This window comes from Podarcis filfolensis (genome assembly GCF_964270895.1).
Source record: "Podarcis filfolensis genome assembly, chromosome: 14".
NCBI lineage: Eukaryota > Metazoa > Chordata > Lepidosauria > Squamata > Lacertidae > Podarcis > Podarcis filfolensis.
In genome coordinates, this window is record NC_139616.1 from 8,254,105 (window position 1) to 8,276,808 (window position 22,704).

The following is a 22,704-nucleotide window of genomic DNA, read 5'->3' on the forward strand; positions in this document are numbered from 1 at the left end:
ACATATAATGTTCAACTGTCCCCTACATAGCGTAGCCAGGGCTAAATTCCTGGGTCCTGCTTTACTGCGCTTGGTTGGCAGGCCTGTTGAGTCACACGCCGCACTGCTTTTGCAGGATACAGATCCTTCTGTAACTCTGCAGGTGGCGAGATTTCTGAATGCGGTTATCTCACACTCAAAAACCACCAAAAACCAACAACAACATCAAAACTAATCGAACTGTTATGATGAGAGTGCATGTCGGAGTTCGTCTTCAGTTTTCCTTTTCTGTGATCTGTCCCTTGGAGCTCTCCTGGCCCCAAGCTGTCACTTGGCTCTGCTCAATGACCCACCCTTGCATCGTGGTGTTCACCTCCTGTTGTCGGATATATCTGTTTTTATGTCCCTGTGTTTTTATGTTTGTACATATTTTATGGGCTAATAGCCGTAAATAAATAAATAAATTGAAATTGAATTGTGCAGATGACCTTGTGGTAACCCAGTGGATTTATCTGTTTCCCTTCAGAGACATTTCCCTCCTTTGCTTCCCATCAATGGCATTGACAGAGACTTTACCATCTTCTCCCTGTTTTCTCCTTTCCAGGTCAACACCTTCTGTTTCCTGCCGTGGCTCTCTGGGTGACAGTAGGATTGGCCATCTGCCTTGTCATCCTCCTGGTTGCCCTGGCGTATGTGTGCCAGAAGAAAATTCGCCAGAGCTGCAAAGAAGAGAGAGAGAGAGCTGGTATACATAAATATAATCAAAGTGAAAGAATGTCTTTGTGCAAGCCCCCATTGGAGGGTTTGTAGCGCTGCGTCACAAACCTGGGTTTCCATGAAGTCAGGGCAGGGTAGGGGAGCAAAAGTGACAGCGTGGCATGCGACCAAGAAGGAAGAGACACCAAGAAAATAATAATAATAATAATAATAATAATAATAATAATAATAATAATAATAAAAAATAATAAACCTACTGAAAAAGAGGGACGTGGGTGGTGCTGTGGGTTAAACCACAGAGCCTAGGGCTTGCCAATCAGAAGGTCGGTGGTTCGAATCCCCACGATGGGGTGAGCTCCTGTTGCTCGGTCCCTGCTCCTGCCAACCTAGCAGTTCAAAAGCACGTCAAAGTGCAAGTAGATAAATAGGTACTGCTCCAGTGGGAAGGTAAACAGTGTTTTTGTGCGCTGCTCTGGTTCGCCAGAAGCGGCTTAGTCATGCTGGCCACATGACCCGGAAGCTGTACGCCGGCTCCCTTGGCCAATAAAGCGAGATGAGCGCTGCAACCCCAGAGTCGGTCATGACTGGACCTAATGGTCAGGGGTCCCTTTACCTTACTGAAAAAGAAAAAAAAAGGAAAAGAAGAAGAAGGAAGAGACACTGAAATTGTGGTTTAAAACAACGGGAGAAGTTTGAGTAAAGTACTATGGGGTATTTGAGGTTGCCACATCCTTTATCTCCTGCACATGAGACAGCTGAGGAATGGAAGATGCAGAAGTTCTGAGTACAGCAAGTTGGGAAAGATGCTGAAAGGAGAGAAAAAGAGGATGTTTTAAACAAGAGCAGAGGTTTGAGTAAAGCCGGGATGGAAGGACACTGAGAGGGGGAAATGGTGATTTTTAAAAGTGGCAGATGTTTAATAAGAGCGAGCAGGGGATGAAAGTGGCAGTTTAAAGCAAGTTTTTAGTACAGCGAGAAGGGAGTTTGGAAAGGCTCTGTTGTGTTAGCTTCTTGGTGTTAGTTTCTGAGTTATACCCATCTCTGCTATTTCTCGTTGCTAAAAGTGGCTTGTTTGCTTGTTAAAAAACAACCCCTCAATGTTTCTGTAGTGTGGACCAACTTTCTCCTGCCTGGTGTTACTAGACTACACCTCCGGTGCTATTTTTCTGGGGGGAAAGAGGTGCTTCCCTTATTCTCTTATAATGGCAATGATGCCCACCTGAAGTTCTGGCTGGGAAAAAAAGCCCTGCCATTACCCCGATCATTGGCAGGGGCTGATGGGAGTTGGAGTCCCACAACAACAGAAAGACCATATGTTCTCCATCCTTGATCTGAATCTTAATAGTATCAGTGAGTCCAGTACTACACAGCTCCACCTGGCCTGATAATGGGGATATTTAACCACTGGATGGCAGTGTTTGGTTTTTATTTTTTAACCTTCCTTTTTGCACTTTTTTTTTCCAGCAAGAGAGGAACAGGATGAAGGAGAAGGATCCAAGACAGGTTAGTCGGATTTTGTATCTTTCTGGCAGCCCCAGAGCAAGAACTCTGGGGTGGGTCATGTGCTAACAACTGTAGCTTGCCAATTTACTCATCCTGGCCAACGTGAAACTGTGCATGGGGGGAGCAGCCTGTTTCTGATTGTATGTTCTGGACTGAAAAGTCTAAAAAATAATACAGTGGTATCTTGGTTCTCAAACGCCTTGGAAACCAAACTCAACTTGGAAACCAAACTCAAACATGGAAGTAAGTATTCCGGTTTGCGAACATTTTTCGGAAGCCGAATGTGCTCTGTTTTGAGTGTTATGCTTCCAATTTGAGTGCCACACTTCTGTTTTGAGTGCCACACTTTTGTTTTGAGTGTTACGCTGATATCTGTCTGTTTTTGCTATTTATGTTGCGTTTTTGTTTTTGCGGCTTTTTTGTTTTGTTTTTGTGTCTGTGTGGAAACCAGTTTAGCTACTGATTGATTGATTGTGTGGCTGCAGTACATGGTTTATTGCTTTCATTTTATGGATCAATGGTCTCATTAGATAGTCAAATTCATGTTAAATTGCTGCTTTAGGCATTGTTTTGATAAGTCTGGAACAAATCAATCCATTTTGCATTACTTTCTATGGGAAAGCGCACCTTGGTTTTGGAACGCTTTGGTTTTGGAATGGACTTCTGGAATGGGTTAAGTTTGAGAACCAAGGGACCACTGTAGTAGCAGAGCACTAGATTGGGTCAATATTATTCCCGCTGTTCAGGCTAGGGGTTCCGTTGAATTTGAAGCTGGAGCAGCGCCATATTTTTTCTTCTATCTTCAGTGTTTAGGCTAGGGGTGCTGTTGCATATGTAGCCAGAATGGCACAACACGTACAGCTTTCTTCCAACACGGAGTGCTTTGAGAGCATCACCACCATGGATGCATGCCTAACTTGGGTGCCACTTTAAAGAGCTGTGGCTTCTCCCGAAGAATCATGGGAACCGGCTTGTTAAGGGTACTATCAGTTGTTAAGACACCCCTATTTCCCCCCCACCGAACTACAACTCCCAGAATGGTGTAACCATCAACCCCTGTTCCCAGGGAATTTCTGAGAACTGTAGCTCTGGGAATAGGGGTTTCGTAACAACTCTCAACACCTTTTGCAAAGTACAGTTCCCAGGAGTCTTTGTGGGGGGAACCAGGACTGTTTAGAGTGTTATGAGACTGCTTTAAGTGTGTGGTGCAGATGGGGCCTGTATTAGGATGCACACTATTCTTCCGACGTAAATTTAACAGATTTTAATAGCGTCTCTTTATATGATTGTAGCCCACCCTTGTTAAGGAAAACTTAGAAATCCTATAAATCAGGGACATCCAACTCCCAATAGACTGGGATCTACTCACAGTATAAAAAAAACCTGGCAGTGATCTAACCATTGTCGTAAAAAGACTGGCAGTGATCTACCCAAAGTTGTGGAGCTTTTTTTAGTAAGCCAAAGTTTTTTTTGTTTTTTGTTTTTGCTTTTTTGTAAGGAGATTGTGCTATAAAAGCACAATAAATAAGTGTGAGTGGGGGGAGCCGTGTCTGAACCCTGGAGAGCTTCTGCCAGCCAATACCGAGCGAGATGGAGCAGGGGTCTGTCCAAGTCAGTTTCTTATGTCCCTCCCACCCACCGATATTGACTTGGAGCAGAGAATTCCCTGATGTGCTGCAGCAAGCTCTCAGCCACGCAGGCCTCTGATAAACTGGATTATCATTTTAATAAAGTGTGATAGCGGCACTCGGCTGTAATCAAATGGATTAATTATAAGCCTGGTGATTCCCTTTATCTGCTTCTGAGCACAGCAATAGACACATTGCACATAGATTGCCTGGTTTCTAATCTTTCCTTGAGAGTGCAGAGGCTTCAGGCATCGTTGTCTACCTGTGTGACTGCGGTATTCCGGGGGGGGGGGGAGGGGAGGGAAGCAGGCAGTGAAGTTTGCAGATTTGTCCCCCTCCTTTTGAGAAGTACTCCTGTTGTGCTTCACATCCACATTAGGCAGCGGAGCACAAGGATGCAAATTGAGGGTCCGTAGCTCTGTAAATTCTCTGGTTAAAAGGATCTTCAGGTAGCAAGCGGTGGGAAAGACCTCTAACTGGGAGCTGCTGCCAGCCAGAGCAGGAACCAGTGGGCCAAAGGGGCAAATAGTCTGCCCCAGTGGGAGGCAGCTTTCTATGTTCCTACCGGATTCCATTTTGAAACCTTAACTTCTCGTTCTACTCCTGTGCACCACGCAATTCATTACCTCGAATCACAGGCGCTGCGTTGCCCCCAAGATTGGGGGGGGGGCGGGGACGGGCGTGTATGTGATGTCACCCGTGTATGTGATGTGTGTGTGAGATGTCGCATGATGTCAGTACGTTTCCGAGCACAATTCAAAGTGTTGGTGCTGACTTTTAAAGCGCTAAACGGCCTCGGTCCAGTATATCTGAAGGAGCGTCTCCACCCCCATCGTTCTACCCGGACACTGAGGTCCAGCACCAAGGGCCTTCTGGCAGTTCCCTCACTGCAAGAAGCCAAGTTACAGGGAACCAGGCAGAGGGCCTTCTCGGTAGTGGCGCCCTCCCTGTGGAACGCCCTCCCACCAGATATCAAAGAGAACAACAACTACCAGACTTTTAGAAGACATCTGAAGGCAGCCCTGTTTAGGGAAGCTTTTAATGTTTGATGTATTAAAGTATTTTAATATTTTTTTGGAAGCCTCCCAGAGTGGCTGGGGAAGCCCAGCCAGATGGGTGGGGTATAAAGAATAAATTATTATTATATTATTATCTGCGTCTTCCAACGCTATGGAGACCAAACTGGTGCGGCCTTGTGGAAGGCTGCACTGGCCTGCGTGGTGTCAGGAGACCCCTTTCCACTTTCTCTACCCCACAGATAGTTTTGTGCCCCTCTATCCTGCACTTTTCTGAACCTTTTCCAGCTCTAAAGCAGCCTTTCTGAGTTGGGTCTGGGGAGAGAGGGAGTCTTCTGTCTCTCCAGAGTGGGATAAGACACACACGTTTGGGCTCCGCAAGAGTTGGAGACAGAAAGTCATATTCTCCACGATTCATGCTAGTCTGTTCAGTACATTTGCTCAGCGTTTCGCCCTAGGGCCTAATAATCTCATGTGCTGTGCTCTCTCTTTCTCTTTCCCCCGACAGCTTTGCAGCCTTTGAAGAACGCGGAAAACAAAGAAGGTAAAGGAAAGTCTCCTCTCAGTGGTTGCTACCCGTGTGTTGAGCTGCTTTGAAGTGAAAAGCAGCAGGTTGCAGTCAATGTGCAGATTATCACTTCCACAGGTCAAGCATGATATGCGCACCTTGGCAGAGCTAATAACCCCCAGATCTTTGACCTCTTTCTTTGCCTCCTCTTGATGGTGGTGATGATTGCCCTCTCTGCCCCACTTGATGCCAGAGTGAGGGCAGGAGGCATTGCCCTCTGTCTGAATTGGCTTCAGTTGTCATTGCAAAGCCAACTCAGAGTGAGAACGTATTTTGGGTAAAAAGAGAGAAAGTGCCCACACGATGGAGCCCTGTTGCAGAACCGACTTTGTGTGTGTGATATGGCGGGTGGGGGCTGTTTGAAACCTGCAAATACAGCAGTAAAGTTGGGTCAAACCTCCCCCATTCCCTCATTCCTCCCCTGATCTCTCTCTCATCTACCTAGTCCAAATGTTTTCCTCTCCCTTATCACTACATGACGCATCAGTGATGGGCTTCTGAACATGGCCCCGTAACTGCTTCACCTTGTAATGGGCCTGCAGGAGAAAATGCATACATCTCCCCTCTTTTTTCAGTTTGGTCACTTACCCATTTTCCGCGTGGTTTCATTTCCTCCCTCCCTTTTCTTTCCAGACATTGGAGAAGAAATTGACTGACCAGAATTGGAAGGGAAATGCAGTTGTGCTACCACGAGGCTCACATGGCAAGCTGTGATTCTGCTCCTCCATCAATGGACTGCCGAAAATGTGACAGACACAGCATGCACAGAGACCTTTCACCTGCCGCCTGCTGCAGTTTGCTGATTTTGGCCATGACCAATTGCCTTCTCCCCCACCCCTTCTCCACAAAGATACAACCCTGAACTCTCTCTGTCCCCGTGAGACTCTCTTCTTCCCATTAGAAGCAGATCGTCGCTTACTGATGACATCCTCCCACCACTAACCTCCCAGGACTGGGATGCTCCGAGTTCCCATTCCATAGCCTTACTGGGACGCTCCAAGAGTTCAACCACCAATGATCCTGTCAACTGATACAAAGGGAAAGGGAACGACTTCCTGCCTGAATGAGAGTAATTTGGACAAACCACATGTACTGTAAAGAAAAGGGGAGAACTCACAGATCAACTTGCCACTCAAACAGAGGAGATCATGGCACTCAAAGCTGTTTTGAGGGTCAGTTTTCAGTTGGATTTGCTTGTAGGCATGCCACCTGTCCAATCTTAGATTAGCATGGCTGGAGTTGTGTTGTGTTCTCTCTTATGGTTGCTGGAGGCTGGGAAATGACCATTGACTTTATAACAGGGGCAGGGAGCCCCTTTCAACCCGAGGGCTGTATTCCATTCTTTCAGGGCCCACATGGCCCTGCTGGATAGGGCTGGGAGCAAAAGTGGGAAGGGCAATGAATGTAAAATTTAACTTTGTAGGCTAGCTTCACATGCACCTCTCTGGCCTTCATTCAGAGAAGGAAGAGACACTGTCAGAGTTCCAGGGCACATTTCAGCCAGGCAAAAACACACCAGTTAGATGCGAAGCAGGGACACTAGGGGTGTAATGTGGAGAGTTCTGGGGGCCAAATAAAAATGACTGCAGGGCCACATTCAGCACCCAAACCTGACGTTCCCTAACTCTGCTTTTTAACCTAACGGCAATAGCTGCCCAGAAGCAGGAAGGGCCCTTCACTCAGCGGTGTAATGTACACATGCTTGACAAACAGAAAGTCAGTCACAGTCCTTGATGGCTCCACCTAGAAGAGTGTTTTCAGGAAGCACTGGTAGGGAAGATCTCTGCGGTAGATCCTGGAGAGATTTGGATCCTGTTTGGAATCAGCAGTGCTGGGCTGGGTGGACCAATAATTGACTCAATGTGGGACAGCCTCCTATTTTCCTAACTGAGCATAACTAAGAGATGCACGATAAGGCGTTATCTTTTTTGAAAAGAAAAACCATGTGAGGTGAATTGCTCTTTGAGGTCTCTTGGAAGAAGGGGATAAGATTCAGTACTAAGTCCTACTGGATGAAGCCATAGGTCCACCTCAGGGCCAACCAAAGGCCTGTGGGGAGCAGGGCAGCCACAGCACTCTCCCCACATGTAAGTTGTTTCTCAGAGCTAAGTCCTTGTGGCACTGCAAGTAGAAGCATAGCTATCACAGCCAGTAGCCCTTGAGAGGCTTCTCCATGAATTTATCCAATTGTCTCTTAAAGCCTTTCAGGTTGGTGGCCATCCCTCCATTTCGTGGGAACGAGCTCCATAATGTGCTGTGTCAAAGTCCCTCCATTTGCCTGTCCTGAATTTTCCAATATTAGCTGAATGATGGCCTCGAGTTTCTAGTATTATCTTTGTGAAGCTCGCCTTCAGATGTCGGTCTCTTCTCCCTCTCAGCCTTCCTTCCACAGCTGGAAGACAATCACAGGCAAAATGGGGAGCCTCTTTCCTGAGCTGAAATAAGAATGTGGCGCTGGCAGTGCCTTTACTCAAAAGACGGCCCCACATGCTGAATGGGGCTTACTCTCAGCCAAGTCCGCATAACATTTCAGAAATCTTCTCCCCTTTACACCTCCCAACTCAAACCCAAAGCCTTTGTTCTGTGGAACAGGAATGTTTCAGAATTGAGCACGTTTCTGTTCCGTTAATGTTTCCTGTGCCTGGGGCAAAAAGGCATATTGTGAGGTTCCTGAAGGTGCTCATATGATTTTAGAGCCCACTGCAACCTCCAGCTGCTGTTTGCCATGTCTGGGAGCAAATCCACAACTGTGGGGGTGAGTGGAATTTGCAGGGATCTCTTAATATTAGATGCAAACAAAGGGAAAACTATATGGCAGAGCAACTGCTTTGGCCCAGCAATTGGGCTGCTTCTTCTTCCTCTGTTGGGAGAGAGAGAATTTCCATTCACTGTTGACAATGGAAGACTTTGGAGCCATGTTTTAAGATTCTGGTTTGAGCATTGCAACACAACAGGGTATGGTGTTTTGTATGCACCAGGGTAGCCTTATTTTGCCTTTTGCTTGCTTTCCTCCCAGTTAACCACCTGGTTCACTGGAGTTAAATTTCTTTGTTTTTTTTCTGAGAGAGCATTCAGTTCTGTCTCTTTGGTGTTTTTTAATATATAAAAATACTGGACTGAAAATGGATGGCTAGTCATGGTACTAGCGAGGGGGAATCTGCTGGTCAGATGGCTCCCTCTACCCCATAAGCTGAACCAAAGAGTAAACTTGGCTTTATTGCATTTCTGATTAGATTTCTACCCAACATAGTCTACATTATTTAGCAAGTTATTTGCAAATCTGCAGAGATCTGGTTTATTGGGGAGGGCAGGGTTGCATTCTCCCTTTTTATCCCAACCCCCAAAGCCAGGATAGCCGCCATGGTGCTTTCCAAGTGTTTGGAACTACAGTTCCCATTGGCCTCAGCCAGTGCGCACAAGAATGATGGGAGTTGTAGCACAGCAACACCTAGAAAGCACCGTGTTGCTTACTGCTGATGAAAGAAGTTGAGCTGTACAGCTGGGAGACACTGAACACTTCAGAAGTAGAGTAGGTATTAGAAAGTTTGGGATAAGGGCTGAGGCAGTCTCTGTTGAACTGTGGACGGCTAGATGCCTCATTCTCACACTTCTTGCTTTCTAAGTCTAATATTTTCTGGGGATTTTCCTCTCTCTCACTCAAAAGGGCTTAGAAACTTGCTGTGTTTTTTTTTAATAAAAAAAGTACATTTGAACTTTTTAAATTAATTAGCTATTTAAAATGTTAGAATTTGGAGTCCTTAGTGCCTTTGGAGATCTAATAAACATTTGGTTCTTTTGGGTGAATGTTTCCTTTGTGCATGGTAGAGGTGTGGGATAATAATAATAATAATAATAATAAAATTTATTTATACCCCGCCCTCCCCAGCCAAGGCCGGGCTCAGGGCGGCTAACAAGCAATAATAAAAACAAGTTGAATGAATACAACTTAAAAACAAGATTAAAATACAACATTAAAATTTTGAAACATTAAAATATTAAAATGCAGCCTCATCACAGGAGGAGAAAGGAAAAAGAAAAAAGAAAGAGGGGGAGGGAATCAAATTGGCTCCAAGCCAAAGGCCAGGCGGAACAACTCTGTCTTACAGGCCCTGCGGAAAGAAATCAGATCCTGCAGGGCCCTGCAGAGCATTCCACCAGGCCGGGGCCAGTGTTGAAAAGGCCCTGGCTCTGGCTGAAGCTAATCTAATTTCCTTAGGGCCCGGGACCACTAGGGTGTTGCTATTTATGGACCTTGAGGCTCTCCGTGGGGCAGACCGGGAGAGGCGGTCCCGTAGGTACGAGGGTCCTAGGCCGTGAAGGGCTTTAAAGGTCAAAAGCAGCACCTTAAATCTGACCCTGTACTCCACCAGGAGCCAGTGCAGCTGGAAAAGCACTGGGTGAATATGTTCCCATGGCAGAGACCCCATGAGGAGCCTTGCTGCAGCATTCTGCACCCGCTGGAGTTTCTGGGTCAGCTTCAAGGGCAGAGCGAATTACAGTAGTCAAGCCTGGAGGTGACCGTCGCATGGATCACTGTGGCCAGGTCGGGGCGGGAAAGGTAAGGGACCAACTGCTTGATGCGGCGAAGGTGGAAAAATGTTGTCTCGGCTGTTGCTGTAACCTGCGCCTCCGTGGAAAGGGAGGCATCAAGGATTGCACCCAAACTCTTAACGGAAGAGTGGTACCTCGGGTTACAAACACCTCAGGTTGCAAACGCTTCAGGTTACAGACTCCGCTAACCCAGAAGTAGTACTTTGGGTTAAGAACTTTACGTCAGGATGAGAACAGAAATCATGTGGTGGCGCCGTGGCAGCAGCGGGAGGCCCCATTAGCTAAAGTGGAACCTCAGGTTAAGAACGGTTTCAGGTTAAGAACGGACTTCTGGAACGAATTAAGTACGTAACTCGAGGTACCACTGTATCTGAAAAGGTTGGGGAGGGGGGTCAATGATTTCCCTGTCCAAATATTTCTGTGGGGTTCTTGCCTATCCTCTTGGCCTCAACGAGTGCATGATCTGAAGGCAGGTCTGATCCTTACCATCAGAGGCAAATACAGTAGGCCCCCATAATAATAATAATAATAATAATAATAATAATAATAATAATAATAATAATAATAATAATAATTTATTTGTACCCCGCCCATCTTGCTGGATTTCCCCAGCCACTCTGGGTAGCTTCCCACAAAGATTAAAAATACATTAAAATCTCACACATTAAAAACTTCCCTGAACCAAGGCTGCATCCTTCAGATGTCTTCTAAATGTCAGGTAGTAACCATGGATGGTGATGCAGTTTCAACACAAAACATCCACCACCCACATACCACCAGGGGCATCTGTTGCCCCAGGCGCAGAATTGTTAGGGGTGCAAAATTTCAACAACCGGTGCAGTCTTAATAATAATAATTTTTATTTATATCCCACCCTCCCTGGCCAATACCGCGGGCTCAGGCCATCTAACACCAAATATATGATACATTAAAAGCACAAAACCAAACAATTGGTTAAGATACAATTCAAAATCACATTTAAAATCAGAATAAAATTAAGCGGGAGTCCACGAATCACAACTGTAGGGGTAAGTAATATTAAATGTTCACCAGGCCCAGCTACCCGTGCTGGTCCCATATGGTCCTACAGAAAGAGCCAAGGAGGCCACTTACATACAGGGTCCCATAGAAAGAAAGCAGGGGGTCAGACTAGGCCCGGACGAAAGGCCTTGCGGAACAGCTCCATCTTGCAGGCCCTGCTGAAAGATGTCAAATCCTGCAGGACTTAGCTGCAAACTTCCATTGCCGGGCTCCATTGAAAACGGCTTCTCCATGCGAACCAGGAAGTGACCTCTCCAGGCAACGGAGCAACATTAGGCAATTGAATAATAATAATAATAATAATAATAATAATAATAATAATAATTTATTATTTGTACCCCGCCCATCTGGCTGGGTCTTCCCAGCCACTCTGGGCGGCTTCCAACAACGATTAAAAATACATTAAGATGTCACACATTAAAAACTTCCCTGAACAGGGCTGCCTTCAGATGTCTTCTAAATGTCAGGTATTTGTTTATCACTTTGACATCTGATGGGAGGGCGTTCCACAGGGCGGGCGCCACCACCAAGAAGGCCCTCTGCCTGGTTCCCTGTAGCTTTGCTTCTCGTAGTGAGGGAACCGCCAGAAGGCCCTCGCGCTGGACCTCAGCGTCCGGGCAGAACGATGGGGGTGGAGACGCTCCTTCAGGTATATTGAGCCTTTGAGGCCATTTAGGTATGCACATGCGTACTCCATCCATTCCCCTCCCTCCCACTACCCCCCTCCGTGGTGCCACTGCATGCCATTTTCTTAACTAAGGAGTGTGGGATTTCACAGTCTGAGCAGGTAAAAAGATTATGGGTACTGTTCATTACAATTTTTTTGTAATTGGATGTTTTATACTTTTGGGGTGGGGGTAATGTATTCTTGCCTGCTGGAGGACTTGCAATTCAACAGTAAATTTGCACGGGGTGGTTTATTTTGAATGCTCACCATCGCAAATCTGAATGAGGCCATTTTTGCAAGAGCATCCAGGCTCTGTCTGGGCTTCTCATGCACAGCAAGCAGGGCCTGCTGACAGGCAGGTGGCAGAATCAGTCCATCTGTTGGATGAGAGAATTCCAACTAGAGCTGAGGCAAATTCAGACGGGGAAAGAAAAGCTCTTGGGCAAGCTTTGCTAACTTGAATTCATTTCCAAAACCTTTTGCATATTCTGCCTCCCCTCAAAATGTCCCCAGTTATGGATGTTGTGGGATCACGTAAAATTTTGGGATAGAGAGCCTTGTTCATCTTGAGGGCCGCAAGGGGAACATTTCAGGGGCCACATGCCAGTGGTGCATGGGGCCAGAGGCAGAAGTGGGTAGAGCAATGTGTGTGTCTGTTACCTTTGTACACTAGGCTACATTTCAGAGGCAAAAAGATTCCTGCTTTGCAGGGGAACTTGTCAGTCATGGCCAGGAAAGCGTTCTTCCCGAGACTGGTTATAACCTGTTAAAAGGTTATAATTATGGTCTTCAGTATGATACATCTGTTTGAGGATGCACATGTGTCAAATGAGATGTGACTTTAAGCACATGATTCAGAAACACAAACTGGCCACATATTTCCATTTACCAAAAGGCAGCTATGATCTAAATTGGGAGAGCAGCACAGAGCAGAAAGAGTTCAGCCCATCTCCTGCTGCACCTCAGCCCTGATTTGGGTTGGGGCTCCTGTGGCTGCTTTTTGTAGAGAAGGCGATGTGACGAGTCCAAGCACATTTTATTTTAAAAATGTTGTGCTTCCAAAAGTAAAATGGATTAAATGTCCTGGAGAGATTGCAATTCTTTTGTGTCAACAAGAGAATGTGAGGGGGGTGGCTTTCTTTTCTAGAAGCCCTGCTTTTGGTGTATGGAAATTTGGAACGGATGCTTTTTCCATCATGTATATAAATGGTGGGGAAAACCTCAGTTGTCTGAAGTTAATGTGAAGGAATACTCCTCCATGCTCAAGGCCCTGAAATCAAGATATACTATGTCCACAGCATCCCCCTGATCCACCAAGCTTGTACAACAAAAGAAATGAGATTTGTCTGGCAAGACTTGTCTTTGAGAAACCCATTCTGGGTCTTAGGAATCAGAGCATCATTTTCTAAGTGCTCACAGACCTGCTGGGCTGCTGCTGTGCCACTCTTGGGACAAGGCGGGTTTGGGAGGGTGAGGGCTGCCCCTATCTTGGGTTGGGGGGATTGCTCCTTCTCTTGGTGTGAGGAGGGTTTGGGGGCTGCCCTTTCTATTTGGGGTGACATGAGTGCTGCTCCTTCTGTTGGGGGGGGTGCTCCTGGGGGAAGCTGCCCCCTTCTCTCATGGCGGGGGGACCTGGGAAGGGGAGGGAGTCGGGAGGAGCTGCCTGGCCTCAGGGTCTTCCAGGCACACTCTGGGGTGAAAGGGAGAGAAAAAGAGAGAGACACTCCATTCATTCATGAAATTATTTCTGTACTGCTTTGCCTCTCTCACACATTCATTCTTGGAAGCTGTTTACAGCAATCCAAGCCATAGAAGGATTAAAGACAGGCATGCATTAACCCTTTGTGGAGGGCTGTGTCATCCTCTTGTCATGAATATAATGCAGGGGGAGAAGTGCATAGTTACAAGTATATAGAAGTACAAACACAGCCCCATACCCCGAAAGAAAGCGCTACAGAAAAATGGCAGTTGCCCTTTGAATTGAAACTCCCTTAGGAAACAGCCTCTTCTATAGGAAAAACAGTGTAAGTAGCAGGCCAGGCTCTGCAAAACACTTGTCCACACCTCAGCCATCAAACAGCAGGGGGCAAAGCAGAGACACACACCTTGTGGAAGTTGTTATTATTAAATGTATTTATTAAAGGTATATACTGCCCTTAATCCACAGATCACAGGGCGTTGATGACATAAAAATGCAACATAAAAGCACAAAATACATGAGAACAGCAAGAACAAAAAATAAACCAATAACCCACCCCCATATAATAATGTTATTAATTAAGGCCTATAAACTCTCTTTTATGAATAAAAACACTATAAATGTTCAAATAAAATGTTTTTATAACAAAATACCTAAAGAAGGTTATCTACCCATAAATATAGGACTATGTGAACATATAGGACTTGTGTCTCTACTGTGGAGGCCGGGGACGTATGGCAGCCACATGACCGTCAAAGATGGGGTCTTGCTGTAACAAGAGAGTCCACTGCTAGCCGATTTTGACACCTTCAGCCAACAGCTCCAAGTCATGTACATGGAGCCCGTGAGGACCCAGACTGCCAACCGCCTGATCAGGGAGCTGAAACAGGGGAGTCACTTGTTGGGGAAGTATGCCAGTGAATTTCAGCTGCTGGCACAGGAATTGGCCTGGAATCAGGCAGCTCTAGTGGACCATTTTCAAGAAGGGCTCTTCGGCCACTGACTGTAAGCAGCATCTACGCACAATGCTGCAGAGATTATAAGAGCATTGCCTGCTCACCAAGCTCTCTGAGTGCGAGTTTGACAAGCCCACCGTTGACTTCCTGGGCATTTCGGCCGATGGCATTGCCATGGACCCTGGCAAGGTGGAGACTATTTTGTCCTGGCAGCCTCCCCATAACCCCAAGGAGGTGCAGCGCCTGCTGGGATATGCGAACTACTATTCTTCGTTCACCCTGCACTTCGCTCAGGTGACAGTACCTCTACCACCCTCCTTTGGAAAAAGGCTGTGTTTGTCTGGGACGGTGCAGCTCAGAAGGCATTAGACGCCTTGAAGGCTGTGTTTGCTTCTCAGCCCATCCTTCGGCAACCAGACCTGGCACTGCTGTTTGTGGTGGAAAGTGATGCATTGGATGCTGCGGTAGGGGCGCTGCTACTGCAGGCCGACCCAGAGCCTTCAACGTTCTACCCCTGTGGGTACTACTCCCGAAAACTTCAACCGGCAGAGCGGAATTATGGCATTTGAGACAAGGAACTATTGGCTGTTGAAGTGGCCTTTGAGATGTGGCATCATTTGTTAGAGGGGGCCAGTTATCCAGTTGAAGTTCGGACAGACCATCGGAACCTAGAACATCTCCAGTCAGCCAAGAAGCTGAATCAGCGCCAGATCCGATGGTCCCAGTTCTTCAATTTCAAGGTCATCTATATTCCCAGCAGCCAGAACCAGCGGGCTGATGCTCTGCTCATATTCCGCTGCTGGTTGCATATTTAGATGCCTACTTGAACTCCAGGCAAGCGGGGATTAAAGGGGCTGGAAACAAACTGTCATAGTCAACTTCTGAATGCCACATCTTCAGACCAGAGCACTTGAGCTTTGCCGAAGAGCCACGTCAGACTCGGAAGAATATTCATCAGTTGCTGATCTCAACAGATGGAGAAGGAGATAGTTTGGGAGGCCTCTGAGGTGTATCTCTCCCATCATTCCTCGTCTATCTCCTGTAAAAAGGGGAGCCCAGAGGAGAGGGGTTAGGGGCCTCTGAGAAGGAGGGCAGCCATCGCAAGGGCGTGCATCTATCTCCATCACCCAGCTGAGGAGCACTGGCATAGCAACCCCTGCTGGTGTCTGGGGCGGGTGGGGAGTGTACTGGCGTGCACACACACCCCACCATGGAGGTGGGGCATCCCACATGGGTGGAGCACACCACACAAGTGAATGCCTCCTTCCTGGGAGGGACACAACTGGTGTACGCCAGTCCAGTGCTGCTGGAAAAAGCATTGCAGGGTGCGCCACTGGGAAGGCACTTGGGACTCGGAAAGGAAAGCTGCAGGCCAGAGCATGCCAGTCACATCCCTGCCGGGTGTCCCTTCTGGGTGCCATCCTGGTGGTGCGCCCTGTGATACTTTCCCCAGCAGTGCTGGGCCCATTCACAGCTGGGAGGGATGCAGCGGCTGGGGCACCTTGCTGGGTGGCGCATGCCAGTTGCGTCCAGAACTGCTTTTTCAGACACCGCTGGGCCCGCTGGGTGGCAACTGAGGCTGGGAGGGAAGTGGTGGCTGGGTGCCACCTGCCCAGGCTGTGCACCATCTGCATCTTGCGGTGCATCCGGTGCTGCGTTTTCAGGCAGTTCTGAGCCCGACTCCTGGAGGGCGCCCTGCAGCCCCAGTGCCACCCAGGGAGCCTCCCCACCTATGCTACTGCTGTGGAGCCTCCCAGGAGGGGTTCTCTTCCAGCATGAGGGCCCCATGGCCCATGGGAAACTTCCTAGGGAGCACTTGCTGACAGGGGGAGGGCCCAGGGCCCAAAGATGAGGCAGCCATGGATGCAGTTCCCATCTTTGCCCTGTTGGCTACAGTCCAGTCAGGCCAAAAGTCACCTACCCATCTCCTCCACCCAGGTGGCCTCTTATCCCAGCTCTAGGGTCCAACCAGGCAAAGACCCTCAAGTGGAGTGTGGTGTCAATACAGGGGGATTGCGGGGTCTCTCAAAGACCTCTGGCTCTCTCCTCCACCTTTGGGTCTTCCAGCTGCTTCTTGCTCCAGGGGCAGACATGGCCCTCTCAGACTTGAACTAGTCCCCTCTCCCTTGCCTGTGACTCCAGGTGAGAACTGAAATAGTGGGGTGCATGACCAGGGTGTTTGAGGGGTGTGGCAATGGAACTCAAAGTGAAAACCTCTTTAGTTTTCTCAGCCTGTGTGAACAAAGAGGGGCTAAGGGGTTGGCAAGGCTGGAGACCCTGCCCCTCCATGCCTGCTGTCACTCATCCTTTTTGCTTTGATCCTCCCCCTCCAACACACACACATAAAAAGCTCCCCCCAATGCATCCTCTCAGGCTCTGGATTTAGACACAAGATTCAACTCATTGCCCTGCCTCTCATAGCCATGTGCAGATGTTGGAAAGTGTTCAGAGGAGGAAATAGGTCTGGCATACCAAGGGTCTGCCTTCACCCTTATTTCTCTGGCCTGCTAGGACACCCTCTCGCATCCACTCCTCACCTTCAGCCTCTCGAGGTTCTTTGAGATCTGGGACATGAGGTCCTTGATGGTTTGCTTGTCTGGCCGCTCCACCTCTGCTGAGAGACAGGGAACCTCCATATAAAAAGGGTCAGCCTTTAAGATGCCATCAGACTCTTTGCAAACAGGCAGCTGCTGCCCAGGACGTTTCCTAGTCTTGCTTCCTCTAGCGCCCATGAGCTCCCTGGGTGGCTGAGATGGCACAAGCCAACTCTGTCCTCTGTGGGCCAAACCATCCCAACTGATGCCCACTCTGGCCCTGTTCTCCAGGCCCAAATACCCAGGCAGGGAAACCTCAGGGAGGACACCCACCACCCCTTCCCGTCAACTGGGCCCCTTCCCCGGGCAAGGAGGCCGCAACATTGCCCCCAAACCCCACTGGAAATCACAGTCGTACCGCTCTGGGTCACACTGGCATCTTTGGTGGGAGCCAGTCCTCCATCAGACTCAGCAGATTTCCTGAGGAGCATCCTCTGACAGGTTTCCCCTGCGAGGGGAGAGAAGGGGGGGGGGAGAAATGTCACGACCCCACAAGTGGGCTGAAGCCTGCCTCCCCTCAGACCTGGGGGAATTCTGCCACCTTCCAGGACACTTGTGAGGCTGAGGGGAAGCAGGGCACCCAAGGGGACAGACGGACCACATGGACCCTGAAGGAAAGGAGCAAAGGCAAGAGCCCAGCTGCTGCAGGATCAGGCCCTGTTCTCACAGGGGCCACCTTATGCCCCAAGGAAAAGCCTCAAAGCGAGACCTCAGTGCAAGAGCAACCCCCTTCCCCACTTCTGCCCTCCACCAGCTGGTCTTAGTCGAAGGCATTGACTGCCTCCTCCAGGGGAGGGAGAACACAGCCATTGGCAGCCTCCCCTCCCTACCTGGAGGGGCCCTGGAGCCTCCCCACCCCCACAAAGGAGACGGAAACTATGGGGGGGGGACAACAGGTGGAAGAGGAGACTCACTGTCTTCCACGATTTGTTTGATCAAATCCTCTGCTCCTCCTCCTCCTCCTCCTTCAGCAGCTCAAGCTGGTTGTCTGCCAGGGCAGCAGTTGGCCACCATTTTGCTGTGGGGGAAGGGGAGAAAAAAGGGGGGAGAGAGACTTTGGAGCTCCCAGCCTGGCAAGAGGAAACGTGTGGGTCTCTCTCACCTGAACGGCACAGGTGGGTGCACGGGGGGCGTCTGGCGGGGCTGCCTGAAGGGCATGATGATGGCTTTCTCCGTGGCCACTGCCGCCCTCTCCAGATTCTGCATCCACCTGCCAGGAAAAACAGGAAGAGGGGAGACAGAGAGAGACTGTCTTAAAGCCCCAAAGAGAACAGAGAAGGGCCTTCCATTTGCCAGTTTGAAATACACACACACACCCCTTTACCCTGCCTTTTTACACTTAAGGTGTGTGTGTGTCCCCCCCACCCCAGCAGAGGGAAGAATAAGAGGCAAACATCTTACCTGATCCTCTCGTAACGGCTGGATGGCACCAGCTTGTAGATTTCTGGTCCCTCCTCCGAAAGGTAGACCAGAAAAAATGATCTTGGATCTGAGCAGAGAAAGGAGACCAGATGGAAGAAGGGTCCTCAAGGTGTCATGAAGAGCGGTGGTGTTATGGCCCCGCTTCTTACCTGTGGCTGCAGGGCGGACGAGGGTGGTCTCCAGAGGAACCACGGGGCTTAAAACAGAGCCCCCTGCCTTCCTCTTGAAGCATTTTAACTGCATCCGCCGCCCCTTCGGCTTCAGAAATACTACAAGATGTTCCAGAAGTAGGACATGCAGGTCTAAGAGACACAAACACACACAGAGAGAGGGGTTGTTGCTCACCTGCTCCACTGATCCTGAGGAGAACATCTAGGTGCCAGGCTGCAGAATCAGGCCAAAGGCCCATCCAGGCCAGAGGGACAAAGGAGGCTGGACCAAATCAGGCCCTTGGGCCCATCTAGCCCTGTCTTGTCTACTCTGTCTGGCAGAAATGGCTCTCCAGGGTCCCAGGCAGGGAGTCTTCCCCTGAGCCCAACCCGGAAATGTCGTTGGGGATGGAAGCTGGGACCTTCTGCATGCCAAGCAGTGTTCTGCCATGGAGCTACAAGGGCCCTTCTTCCACCCAAACACAGTCTCTCTGGGAGAGTTGTGGTTTGTGGCTTGTGGTTTGAGAGTTCTAAATGCTCCCGAAAGTTGGATGTTTTGACAGCTAAGGCTCTACTTTGTTTTAGGGATTGTGTTCTAAAACTGCTTCATTCTCTTAATCTTTTCGAAAGCTGCCTGACGACCTTTGCTTGGTCTGTCTAGCTCAGCCCTGTCTCCTCCTGCTGGCAGCAGTGGCTCTCCAGGGCTTTTAGACTCCAGAGTATTTCTGCCATGAAGCCGCAAGCCCTCCCCTCTTTGATTCCTGCCTTAATAGAAAAGGGGAGTCTAAGGGGCAAAGCCAACTGCAGAGCCAGAGCACATCACCCCTCCACTCGGAGAGGCCTGTGCCACGTGAGTGTGTCTGGGCAGGAGAGGTTGTTTCTTCACTTACCCACAGTCTTCTTGTTCTGGCGAAGCTGCAGAGGCCCCTCCTGAATTAGGTTGTGTTCCCTGAGGTCAAGGTTCTGCACAGAGGGGTAGAAAAAGGCAGCATTTCATGGAGGGGAAGAGCAGGACAAGGCCAGGGATTGGAGGGGAGGGCGAAGAGGAGACCCTACCTGGAACTCCCTGGCCAGTGGGTGGCGGCTCTTGCTCAGGGATCGGGCGTCCAGGCACTGCTGGAACGCTTGAAGCTGGCAGTTGTTCCCTGCCAGCTGCAGCTCCTCCTGGACGCCCACCAGGATCCCCTTGACCTCATCCCGGGCCAGGCAAAGGCACTGGTGCTCATAGGTGGACTCTGAAAGTACAAAGAGAGGAGGTAAGAGAGAGAGAAAGAGGCTGCCTGCAGAGTTGGTTTTATTTACAGCAACTCCCAGTGCAAACTAGGAACAAGGCTGCATTTAAAAGCAAACAGGTCTGGAAGGCAGATGAGCATCAGCAGCCCAGATAAATAAGGCAAACAGATCCTTGTTTGCTGATAGGAAAGTGGGCTGCTGAACAACATCTATGCCCTACAGACACAGCCTCATGGGGCACTAATGCAACAGACGGGCATTCTCTCCCCCCCCCCGCCCCATCACCCTCTGGGTGCTGGCTTTCCCTAGTAAGGCAGGCTCAATGCACCTCACAACCTCCCAAAATTAGGAAGCACATCAACATGGAGTCATGGAGAGATGCAGCTTTCCTGGGACACCCTCCCCACCGCACCCAACACACAAAGATCTGGAGAAAGAGAGACATACCGTTGGTGTGCTGGATGATCTGATTCAGCAGCAGAGGGTAACTGGCCAGGCGCTGCAGCTCGCAATCCAGGAAACTGGCCAGGCAGCGGCGGCGGCATTCCGGGCTGCTCTCAATTTCCTGGGAATGGCAGAGAAGGAAGGAGACAGACAACATGTATCTGGGCGCCAGAGAGAGTCAGCCACCTCCAGGGTCACAAGAAGCAAAACCAGTGGGGTGAGCCTTGCTGCTCAGCTCCTGCTTGCTATGGGGCTTCTCCTTTGGGGCAGCTGTGAGACAGAAGGTTGCCCCTCATTCCAAGGACACCAAACCCAGAGTAAGCCCCGGGAACCCCTGCAATCTCGCACCACCTGGAGATTGGGGTGGCATGGAACTAGAGTTTACCCCCTAACCTACACCATCTGGCCGGTTCTTCTGCACTTTTGCATTTGCCCAGGGAGTGGGCAGCCGGGAGAAGAGGACAGGCCTCCTGCCCCTCCCCTCGCATGGGAAAAGAGCCCCCCAGGGACAGTGCCCAGCCAGCAGCTGAGAAGGCCCCTTCCGTGAGCTCAGCCTCCTCTTCTCACACAGCTTACCTGGATGACACGCATGAACCGAGCATCCCTCTGCTGCTTTGCCTGAAGGATCTCCAGGGCCCTGGCCTGCTGCAAGCTGCACTTCAGGACGGCCTGCCGGAGCTCCTCAGGTGCAGCCACACCAAACTGGGGGGAAGGCAGGAAGGGGGCAGGGGAGAGGAAACACAAATGGTGAGCATCAGGGAATCAAGGGCCCCAGTCCACTGGAGACCCACAGGCAGCCCCCTCCCAGCTGCTGCCAGCCTCTCCGCCCTGCTCTGGGATCCTTACCTGGGAAAGCATGAGATCCCCAATCTCCCCAGTGAGGGGCCCTTCCTCCTGCAAATCCCTCATCTTCCCCGACAGAGAACCTGGGAGGGGAGGGAAGAAACATGGGGGGGGGGGGAGGTTAGCAAGGTAACAGGAGTGGGTTTCATTTGTTTATGTCATTTACACCCCAGCCTGCCCTCCAAGGAGCTTAAGAGGGTGTCCATGGATTCCCTCCTCTTTTAATCCTCACAACAACCCTGTTGTCCCCTGGCTGCCCCCTCCATCCTCCCTGCCCAAGACAGTGGATGCCTCTAAACAATCCCCGTTCCTGGGAGGGGGCATTGCGCTTGTGCTCCTGCCCTGCTGCTTCTGGGGTCCCCTGAAAACTGGCTGGAGGTCTGGCTGGGCCCCTTGGGCCTGATCCTGCTGCAGAGCTCTTTGGATGCTGTGCCTTTCTTTTTGTCCCTTTTCCCTCTGCCTGTGACCCACCCAGGAAGAAGCGGATGCCTGGGCCAGCCACAGAATGGGGACCGGTCTGGAGGGGAAACAGACTTACCATGGATCTTAAGCAGTTCTCTTAGGGCGGGGAAGACGAGGGTCAGCTCCTCCTGCGAAAGGAGCTTTTCTGTATGGAGCCGCTGATAGAAGAGCACGGCCACAATACGAAGGGAGCTCAGGTGGGACGCCTCTGTCATAAACAGCACTGTGCAAAGAGGGCAGAAGGGGAAGAACATCAGGTAGAGGCCGAATCCCAGCAGGGTCTGGAAAATAGGCAGCTAAAGTGGGCTGTTCTTTCAAAAAGACTTGGGTTCTGCCTGACAAGGAGAGATGGAGCCTGCTCTCCTCCTGAACTGGGAGCAAAGCCCAAAGAGTAGCCATTGGTGGGGTGCCAAGGAGTTCGGTCCTCCTGGCCCAAAGTGACCTCCATGCTGACCGGCAGGTGGCTGTCCAGCGCCTCAGGCAGGGGTCCCTCCTTCCCAGGCCTTCCTGGAGATGCCACTGCACTTGGGGCCCATGCAGGCAAGGCAAGGGCTCCACCACTGAGCTATGGCCATTTGCCAGCCTGGACACCAGGAAGCACCCCATGGCTCTGGTGGTTTTAGGGCGGCGTGACTGGTGTGGCTGCACTGGGTGCCGCACTGCAGGGGGTGCAAAACAGTGCTTTGATACAGAGCGCGAGAGGCGGCAGTGGGCCTTGAGGTGGGGGGGGGGGGAGGTTGCACAGAGTGGCACTGGAATTTGAGAGCCCAAAGTCCACCACTGCCATTCTGGGTCTTGTTTAGAGAAAAATGATCTCCTGGCCATTTTTGAGAACTCAAAAGTTCCAGGCTACCCTTGGGAGGGAGAAGACCCACTTCCCAGCCGATCTCCCAGGCACGCTCTCCATCCCCATGCTTTACGAAAGTGAAGATCCCCCTGGACTCCCTTGCCTAATATTTCTGAGGGAGACCTGAGGTAAGAGCCACAGTTTTGACCCCTCCGAAGAATCAAAGGAAATAAGGCAGGTCAGGACTGTGGTCCAGTATCTGGCACCTCCTTAAAACTCACCTGTTTGCCCAGGTGTTGGCTGGCTAGTGGTCCATCATTTGGTCACAGTGCATTATAAGTTCCAGTGGGTTGAATCTTCGTAATTTTTTTTTGTGGGGGTTTTATGGAGCCACCTTCTCTCTCAACCTGGGTGCTCACCCACATTTGGCACCTCTAGGCATCTT

General features: G+C 49.9%; 2 protein-coding genes across 3 annotated transcripts in view; one reads left to right on the top strand and one right to left on the bottom strand.

The window, feature by feature from the left end:
* Positions 1–9,211, top strand: part of CD276 (CD276 molecule) — a 51,869-nt gene extending 42,658 nt beyond the window's left edge. The window contains exons 5-8 of one of the 2 annotated variants that reach the window (XM_083586993.1): positions 584–724; positions 2,161–2,199; positions 5,352–5,387; positions 6,045–9,211. In XM_083586993.1, coding sequence (XP_083443119.1) covers positions 584–724; positions 2,161–2,199; positions 5,352–5,387; positions 6,045–6,067 — 239 coding nt within the window. In that variant the 3' untranslated portion in view covers positions 6,068–9,211. The remainder of the gene's footprint in view (positions 1–583; positions 725–2,160; positions 2,200–5,351; positions 5,388–6,044) is intronic. The other variant, XM_083586994.1, reaches the window with a different exon arrangement.
* A 9,203-nt stretch (positions 9,212–18,414) lies between these two features.
* Positions 18,415–22,454, bottom strand: LOC310749688 (rho guanine nucleotide exchange factor 11-like). The gene is made up of 6 exons (XM_083587043.1): positions 21,549–22,454; positions 21,014–21,093; positions 20,744–20,869; positions 20,171–20,288; positions 19,547–19,725; positions 18,415–19,453 (listed from the first exon to the last, which is right to left on the bottom strand). The coding sequence occupies exons 1-6, from the start codon at positions 21,724–21,726 to the stop codon at positions 19,373–19,375; spliced, it is 762 nt and encodes a 253-aa protein (XP_083443169.1). The 5' UTR covers positions 21,727–22,454; the 3' UTR covers positions 18,415–19,372.
* Positions 22,455–22,704: the final 250 nt, after the last annotated feature.